This window comes from Pelodiscus sinensis, chromosome 16 (assembly GCF_049634645.1).
Source record: "Pelodiscus sinensis isolate JC-2024 chromosome 16, ASM4963464v1, whole genome shotgun sequence".
Lineage (NCBI taxonomy): Eukaryota > Metazoa > Chordata > Testudines > Trionychidae > Pelodiscus > Pelodiscus sinensis.
The window spans coordinates 36,942,080-36,951,645 of NC_134726.1; the positions used below are offsets into that span (position 1 = coordinate 36,942,080).

Consider the following 9,566-nt stretch of genomic DNA (forward strand, 5'->3'; position numbering starts at 1 on the left):
GGAACAAGCGTTGTGGGGAAAGATTTCTGACCAGGACAAAGTACATAAGCATTTGGGCACAGGGATGTAAAGGGTTAACCAGTTAACTGGCGAGCTTTGCCTCACCAGCATGTTTACTGGGGTAACCGGGTAACCAGTGCCCGGCCCACGCAGAGCGGCCTGGCCGAGCTCTGTGGTGTGGTCTGGCAGGCCCTGCCCTGCAAAGCCAGCCCCTCTGCGCCACGCTGCACGGGAAGGAACAACCCCCTGCCCATGGCGTGGTGTGGTGGGACCGGCCCAGCCGGAGCATCCCCTCTCCCACAGCACCCAGCCAGGCCCACCACATCGCAGGTGGGGGGCTGCTCCAGCATCCTCCCGCTGCCCGTGTCACAGTGGTCCGTTAACCGATGAAACCTACAGTTAAACCGGTTCACCATTTACACAGGATTTGGCGTCCCTAATGGAGCAGGTGGAGTAGGGAAGCTCATTTCTGCCCCCTGAAGTACCGTGTCAGTCAACGTGCTGGCTGGGGGTTTCTTAGCACATCCATAGCCGCCCTGACGAGGTGTCGCTCTCCTCAGGCAGGCAGTCTGGGGGTAGGGTCAGAGCCCTGCCCCTGGGAGAAAGGGAAACTGTCTGGAAATAGCCACACCACAAGCAGAAAGGGAGCTGCCTCTGTACCCTCTTCCCCTCATGAATAGTCGTGGTTCTGTGGTTAACTGATCTTGAGCCTGGGCCTTTATTCCGCCTGTGCTCAGCACGACTAAACAGGTCACGTGACATCAGACACAACGCTGGAGGCGAGGCAGGTGCCATAAACTACCCCTGTCACCCTTCAGTGCTATCATGCCAGCCGAGTGATCATGCAAAACGCCAGAGAGGCAGAAACAATTCAAGAGCAGCGTGTCAGAGCTCAAACTTGGCAGCATGGCTCCATCCCCAGAAAGATGGGGTGAGGTCAGGGCTGGTAGGAATGTGTGGTGGAGAATGCAAGCGAGAAGCAAGGAGGACAGTGAGAATAATACGTGCTGGAGAAGGTCTCATGGAGAGAAGCAAGGTAGTAGACTGGTTGAATCAAGAAAAGTCAGAGACAGGCTCAGTGCTGAGAATGGGCACAAGTGGTCTAACTAGGTGTGTGTATATGGAGATACACCTATCTTATAGGGCTGGAAGGGACCTTTGGAGGTCATTGAGTCCAGTCCCCTACCCTCATAGCGGGGCCAAGTACCACCCCAACAGATTTGCCTCAGATTCCTAAATGGCCCCCTCAAGGATTGAACGCCCAACCCTGGGTTTAGCAAGCTAATGCTCAAACCACTGAGCTATCCCTCCCACCTTAAAGGTGGGCATTACATGATGGTAGATGTTGGCATTCGGCTGTGGTGCTCCTGTGCCTGATTTTGGGGTGTTGCCTGCCCCGTGACTCGAGCGTTTCAGCTCAATACATGGGCTCGCCATCAGAAATCAAGCAGAAGTTTTCACAAAGAGGAGGGGGAACAACAACAAGGAGGGTAGTGAAGCCGAGAGGATGCTGTGTGGTAGAGAGAGGGGTAAAACCAGGTTTTCTAGTTACACTTTAAGCCTCCTGGCTCTTTGTAGCCATGTTCCACATACACCCAGCGGATCAGCACATTCCCTGACCCTCAGTCACCCTGCACCTTCCAGATTTACCCGGCTGGCATCCCAGAGGACCAGTTACAGCTGCTTGGGCAGTTATCCCGCCGCTACGAGGGGAGCGAGATCAGCAAGTGGAGAGTGACTTCCAGCGACACGCTGTCTGCCTTGCTGGATCCGTCAGGCGGACGCTGGCAGGCCGCCGAGGTACAAACGCCAGTCGCGGGGGAGGCAACCGCGTGCGATGCCCCGTCGGCAGAGAGGAGACCGGGGAGAAGGAAGAGGGTGGTGTTAAGCAGACGGAAGGGGTTGCAAATCGAAGGGAGGCCGGACGGAGGTGACAGCTCCGGCCTCGTGGTTTTCTTGCTAGTTTCACTCTCTTAAAGACAGTGGCAGCGTACGGGCTGCTCTACCGCATCCCAGCTGGTGGCTGCCTCCATGTGACATGAGGCCCATGGTGCTTGGACCCAGCACAGGCTCACTGCCCCCTGGCTCCTCCTGCCCCCAGGGTGCACCCTAGACGGGGATGTGGAGGGGCAATAGACACAGGAGCCGGGCCGGTTGGTTTCCTCTGCACAAGGAGAATTTTAAAGGGCCGAGTCTCCCATTTTGGGCAGATGCAGCAGAGCAATGTGCTGGGAGATCAGCAGGGACTCTGAGCCCGGGGGCACCGGGTGGCATAGGCAGGGGGAGACATTGCCTTCCTGACCCGCCAACCTGGCCCCGCCCACACTCTGCACCCAGAACGCCTGCTACAAGTGCATAGCGGGGTGGAGTGTTGCTACCCCCACCGCCCGCTCTCTCCCATGCTCCGGGACCGGGGAGGCTGGGCCCATGTGCCGCCCTTCCTCGTGGTGCTGGGGGGTGCGTGGCTTCCATGGGGGCGGAGCCTGAGCAGAAGGGGCGTGGCTAGGGGGTGGGGGCTTGTCTCCTCCAGCCCTACCTTCACCCACCGCCCATGTCTGAGCTCACATTTGGAAAGGTGGTTACAACACAGGGTTGGATTTCACAGGCCTGGTGGGCGAGGGGAGTTCTGAGGAGAGGTATTTGAAGGAGAGAACAGCTTCTACAGCTTGTACAGAGCCAAGGCACATTGGCCAGAATATTCAGAGATCTGGATTTATGTTCCTCCTCTCCCTTTGGCCGCGCAGGCTGGAAGGAGTCGGGTTCTCTGTTCCCGACGCAGTGTTTGTAGCAGTTACTATTCTACACATGTGTGTTCTATTGAGAGTCCCTCCATAAATTCACCTTCCTTAATTCTGTTTTCCAGGCCAAGCAACTGATCACTAGATACATGGACCTGGGGGGCACCTTAACGGGACCTTTACTTCAGAAGATCGGCGGGAGAGATCTCTGCGGTCTGGAGGATGACCAGATTAATAAAATAAGCCCAGAGGCAATTGGGTAAATCACCGTTAGAAATGGAAGCGGCGCTTGTATTTCCTGAGTGAATCTTTAGACTCAACATTAGGGCTGAGCAGTGTTGGACCAAACTCCACTGGTTCAGGGTTTGGGGTAGCGAGCGATCCTGAAAACCCGCCTGATTTCGGACACCTCTTGGGTCTGCAAAGCGGGGCTGGAGAGTTCATGAGAATCAGCTTGCCGCTGGGCACTAGTGGAATGAACATAAGACTGGGCTTCAGGCGGAGGGGGGGGGGGGGGGGAATCTGATTCTGCCACCAACTTACTATGGGGTCTTGGGCAAATCACTTAACCTCGTGCTAGTAAGAAATGCAAGATTTGCCTGCTACAGAGCGGGAGGGGGATGTGGGTACTTTGGGGTCCTGGATGTTGCTCTTTAAAAACAAAACAGACAATCTTCTGAGTCCAGAATTAGTTGGACCATGACAAAACTTTGGATTTTAAGAGCTTTAAAAAGTAAAATGCGGATACTGTGTTGGTATTTGCTGGGATTTATAATTTCTGTAAGGGATGAGGACTCGCCAGTTGGCTTCTGGGCCACTGCGTAACACTGGAGAACTGTACATAATTTGGACTTTCTGACAACAATTTGGGGCCCCTTGAAGACTGGTTGGGGGAGAGGCAGATGCCCCCAGTAGCGACAGGCCTGCTAGAGAGGTTAGAACTAGAGGCAGGAATGAAAAATGCCAAAAACCAATGGGAGGACGATGATTGGAAACCAGTTGTCCGGACAGAGTCCTGGGGTGAGATCCATGCTTGCACCCTGCTATAGGTGCATACAAGGCCCTGCCGGTTTGGGCTGCAGAACATCATGGGTCAGATACTTTGCTGGGCTGAGTTCATACTTGGCCGTGTGGCCAAAGGGAGCCGCTGACCTGCAGCCGTTCTCCGTTTATTTGCCTGTTTTCACAGGTTCACATGGCTTGCCTTTTTTAGGATCAAGGAACAAATCTTGGGAGGGTTCATAGATTCCCAGGATCGGGCCTTGGTGTAATGTCATTCAGAGCAGGATCTACGGATTGTAACGTGCGATGTTCCCTTCTCCTAGGACTGCTGGGAAGGTCGACATTTCTTCTTGTTCACAAAGCAAGAAAGATCGGCTGTATGCAAAAGCCCGCGATGCGTTTGCTAGCCAAAGGGGAACTAGTGCTTACTACCCTTTAATTCGTCCGTATTTAGGTAGGTATGTAAACGTTTCCCTTCTTCCATTCCAGTGCAGTCCATACGGAACTGTCCTACAACCGTTTATGGAGGGGGGGTGGGCCTGTCCCGGAAGGGGTGGGGCCTCCACCGGAAGGGGCGGTTCCCTCTAAGCACCGCCTGCGGAGGAGGGAGGAGATTTTGCGTGCACCCCCGTGGGGCAGGGGAGCACAGGAGATCTCTTTCCCCTTCTTCCCCCCACCAGGGACACACAGCGGTGGTTCCCTCTGGTGCTGCGTGCCCCTGGCCAGAGAAGGGGTACGCACGGTCTCTCCTCACCTCTCCACCTAGCCGGGGTGCACAACACCTAGAGGGAACCACCAGCCATTTTGAACAGCTGGCGGTTCCCTGGTGGGGGGAGGAGATTTCATGCACTCCCCTGCCCCTGGGTCTCGATTGGCCTGGGGGCGGGGGCGTGGCAGGGCGGGCCGTGGCCAGATGAAACGGTTTGGTGCGCTGGATCCGGTCCACGGGCTGTATCTTGCCCACCCCCGGATTAGAGGAAGCTTTTTAGACACACTATTAATATTTGTAAAACCATGCAGCAACAACCCTGCGCCCTTCTTGGAAAAAGCGAGGGCGTCTCTATGTTTACGAACAGCGTCATCTATTTTTATTAGGTGGAGCTCCACGAAAGGACCTGGAAGACTTAGCAGGATCAACTATTGCCATGGATATCGACACATTTACGGCCTTAAAACCCAGCGAACTGCAGGTCTGTTGCCTAATCTGTTGCCTGCACCTTAAACTACAGGCTACCGCCTAGTAGAAGACCCCAATTCCATTGCTACTGACTGTACCAGCTGTTTCGGAGTTGCCGGGACCTCTGGTGGAATGGCCATCCATGCGATGCTACCCAGCAGCCGGTAGAGGGAGGGAGCCACAGGGGAACGGGGTAGCCCCGTTGATGCATGTTCACTGCCCTGAGAAGCTGACGAGCTATATAAACGGGAGGACATTTAACAGGAAGGAGGCTGCGCAATTCTGTTTAGCAAGAGTTCGCTCCAAGGCTCTTGCCCAAGCGGAGCTCCGTGGGAGGGATGTGGGGTGCGGTGTCCTGAGTACCTTGTTACATGTCATTGTTTCATCAGTAATCCTGTCGGAAAAGTTAGCCGCTGGTAACCCTGCCTGGTTGTGAGAGTGAACCGTTTGCATCCGTGCCTTGCAGAACCTCAGTGTCCAGCATGTGAAAAACTTGCTTGGGGTAAACCTCCCTGATCTGAAACGAGCCGAAAATCACCCAGCAGTGGCCAACTGGATCCAGAGGCGCTACCAGTCGGAACTGGACCGCGTTTTGGGCATCGGTCTGCACGGGGGCTTGCCAGAGCCAGTCTTAACGGCAACAGCTAGCATTGGGACTTCCGCTACCCCTGACACCAGCCCCAACCAACCTGCTGCTGCCTACAATGTCACCTCCGCCTACAATACCAGCTCCTCACCTGCCATCATCACCCCGCTCGCTACCATCCCCAGTACCACTACAACCCTCAACACCACTTCCCCACCTGCTACCATCTACGTCACTTCCACCCACAACACCCCTTCCCCACCCGCTACCACCTACAATGTCACCACCTCCCCACCTGCCATCATCACCCCGCTTGCTACCATCCACAATACCACTTCCAGCCACAACACCACTTCCCCACCTGCTACCACCTACAATGTCACCACCTCCCCACCTGCCATGATCACCCCGCTTGCTACCATCCACAATACCACTACAACCCACAACACCACTTCCCCACCTACTACCACCTACAATGTCACCACCGCCTACGACACTACCTCTGTACCTGCTGCCATCACATTTGCTACCATTCACAAGACCACCTCCTATCACAACACTACTTCCCTACCTGCTACCACATCCAATACCACCACAACCTACAACACCACTTCCCCACCTGCCATCATCACCCCCCTTGCTTCCATCCACAATACCACTACTACCCACAACACTACCTCCCCACCTGCTACCACCTACAATGTCACCATCACTCATGATATTACCACCTACAATGCCACCTCCACCCACAATACCACCTCCCCACCTGCTACCACGTCCAATACCACCACCACCTACAACACCACTTCACCACCTGCTATCATCACCCCACTTGCTACCATCCACAATACCACTGCTTCCCACAACACTACTTCCCCACCTGGTACCACTTATAATACCACCCCCCAACACAATACCACCTTTTCACCTGCTATCACCTACAGTGTCACCATCACTCACAACATTACCACCTACAATGCCACTGCCACCACCATCCACAACACCACTTCCCCACCCGCTACAACCTACAATATCACAACCATCTACAACACCACTTCACCACCTGCTATCATCACCCCACTTGCTACCATCCACAATACCACTACTTCCCACAACACCACTTCCCCACCTGGTACCACTTACAGTACCACGCCCCAACACAACACCACCTTCCCACCTGCCACCACCTACAATGTCACCATCACTCACGATATTACCACCTACAATGCCACTGCCACCACCATCCACAACACCACTTCCCCACCCGCTACAACCTACAATACCACAACCATCTACAACACCACTTCACCACCTGCTATCATCACCCCACTTGCTACCATCCACAATACCACTACTTCCCACAACACCACTTCCCCACCTGGTACCACTTACAGTACCACGCCCCAACACAACACCACCTTCCCACCTGCCACCACCTACAATGTCACCATCACTCACAACATTACCACCTACAATGCCACTGCCACCACCATCCACAACACCACTTCCCCACCCTCTATCACCTACAATACCAGCACCTCCTACAACACCACTTTCACACCTGCTATCATCACCCCATTTCCTGCCCTCCATAATACCACTACTTCCAACAATACCACCTCCCCAACTGCTATCATTACCCCAACTCTGACCACCCACAATACCACTGCCACCCACAGTGTCACCTCCCTGCCTGCTACCACCCACAATCTAACCATCCTACCCGCCACCATCCACTATCCCACCACTCCTGCACCTGGCAGTACCCGCAACACTACCCTCATCACCGCCCCTGAGAAGCCTGTCACTTCCCCGCCACCCCATCCAAACTCCACCTCCCCATCTCTCATCACCTCCACACCCACCCGAAAGTCTGTCGTCACCCCCGCTGCCAACATGACAAGGTCCACCAGCGAGACTACCTCTCTCTCGACAACTACCCCTCCCAAAAGCCCAGGCAAGACTGCTGTTCCTCCAGCACCGGCCACCCACTGGTTTGCCACAACCACGATCACCCCCAAGACAGCCACTAAAAAACCAGCTGCCAACACAACATGGCCACGAAAGCCCACACCTGCAGGATACATCATTCTTGAACCAGCCATCGGTAGGTATCTGTACAATGGGCAAAAGTTAGGAAGAAGGAAAGTCTCTCAGGAAACAATCCCAATGAAAAAATACCCCTGGAGCAACACTACTCATTTGTCTCAGGGGGCAGACTAACGATGAATAGATTTATTTGGGCACTCCCATTCCCCTCACGCGCCCCCTCCTGCCGAGACACCCCCTCCCCACCCTGCTCCGGCACCCTCTCTCCCTCCCAGATCCCCCATCCTCAACCCGCTCCTCCCACCCAAGCCCCCCACCCTCCAGCCTGCTCCTCACCCCACCTCCTGGCCAGACCCCCACCCTCCAGCCTGCTCCTCACCCCACCTCCTGGCCAGACCCCCACCCTCCAGCCTATTCCTCACCCCACCTCCTGGCCAGACCCCCACCCTCCAGCCTATTCCTCACCCCACCTCCTGGCCAGACCCCCACCCTCCAGCCTGCTCCTCACCCCATCTCCTGGCCAGACCCCCACCCTCCAGCCTGCTCCTCACCCCATCTCCTGGCCAGACCCCCACCCTCCAGCCTATTCCTCACCCCACCTCCTGGCCAGACCCCCACCCTCCAGCCTGCTCCTCACCCCACCTCCTGGCCAGACCCCCACCCTCCAGCCTATTCCTCACCCCACCTCCTGGCCAGACCCCCACCCTCCAGCCTATTCCTCACCCCACCTCCTGGCCAGACCCCCACCCTCCAGCCTGCTCCTCACCCCACCTCCTGGCCAGACCCCCACCCTCCAGCCTGCTCCTCACCCTACCTCCTGGCCAGACCCCCACCCTCCAGCCTGCTTCTCACCCCACCTCCTGGCCAGACCCCCGCCTTCCAGCCTGCTCCTCACCCCACCTCCTGGCCAGACCCCCACCCTCCACCCTGCTCCTCACCCCACCTCCTGGCCAGACCCCCACCCTCCAGCCTGCTCCTCACCCCATCTCCTGGCCAGACCCCCATCCTGTTCCGCATCCTCCCTCCTGGCCAGACCCTGCATCACCCCCTCCCTCCCCCCATACCCATTTTATCATCAAGGGTGGTTGGCTGGTGACCACGGAAAGGTCTGTGTCGAGTGGGGTGGGCCGGGAGCGCCCCTGTCATAGACTGATATGAGCTGAGTGGATTTGCTCCGGCCTTACATCTGCAACCCCATCGCCACCGCCAGCAGCCATGAGAGGAAACTCGGTCCTTCCCGGCAGAGCATAGGAAATTCTGTTCCGCCCACTGCCCGGCTGCGGCTGATGAGCTGCTGTGTGACCTCAGGGGCTGGTCTGAGCGATAGGTGACGGAGGCCAAAGGGTAAGACCTCCCTCTCCCTCTCTGTCAAAGGCCCCCACGGGTGCCCGAACACCACAAAGGACTCTGTTCCCATCAGCCCCCTTTGGGCGTGCAAGTCGGACCAGGCTGCTCGTGCGGCCAATCCAACTAACTCTGATTTTTATTCTTTCCGCCATCCAGCATCCGGAACCAAGCCAGTGTCCAGCTTGCTGCATGCCGCGGCCGTCGCTGTCTGCTTGTGGAGGTTTCTCTAGCGCCACCGTCACAGGCTCTGTCTCCACCGTATTCCTCCTTCTTTTAATCCCCCCCCGCCCCTGCCCTGCCCCAAAGCGGCTGGGAGAGCAGCTGCCAGGCATCTCACAGATCCCCAAAGCGAAGCAGCGACACCCTGGAAAGCAAATCCGTGCACAGGACCTCCAGCGGCAGTAGCACCATCACACCCTGTTTCCCAGGGCCTTGCAATCCCCCTGGGAAAAGGGAAACCAAGTCGCCTTAAGCACCTTGTCTCTGGGCCGTTTGGAGAGAGCAGGACAAGAGCCCCGTGCCAGGACCAGGAGCAGCAGCACGCTGAAAATCCCTGAAGGACCCCCTCAGATCTGCTCACGCTGCCCCATCTATGGGTCTGCAAAGCCTTCTCCCACCTGAACGCCCCTGGTCAAGGCCTCCTCAGGAGCAGCGCTCGCTGCCTGTA

At 56.5% G+C, this 9,566-nt stretch overlaps 1 protein-coding gene across 2 annotated transcripts in view; it reads left to right on the forward strand.

Annotated features, from left to right (window-relative positions):
* The window catches only part of LOC102452244 (uncharacterized), a 56,528-nt gene extending 47,181 nt beyond the window's left edge, over nucleotides 1-9,347 (forward strand). For both annotated transcript variants that reach the window (XM_075899812.1, XM_075899811.1), the window contains exons 32-37: nucleotides 1,645-1,800; nucleotides 2,864-2,997; nucleotides 4,064-4,194; nucleotides 4,836-4,930; nucleotides 5,384-7,610; nucleotides 9,056-9,347. In XM_075899812.1, the coding sequence (XP_075755927.1) occupies nucleotides 1,645-1,800; nucleotides 2,864-2,997; nucleotides 4,064-4,194; nucleotides 4,836-4,930; nucleotides 5,384-7,610; nucleotides 9,056-9,129 (2,817 nt within the window). In that variant the 3' untranslated portion in view covers nucleotides 9,130-9,347. The remainder of the gene's footprint in view (nucleotides 1-1,644; nucleotides 1,801-2,863; nucleotides 2,998-4,063; nucleotides 4,195-4,835; nucleotides 4,931-5,383; nucleotides 7,611-9,055) is intronic.
* Nucleotides 9,348-9,566: the final 219 nt, after the last annotated feature.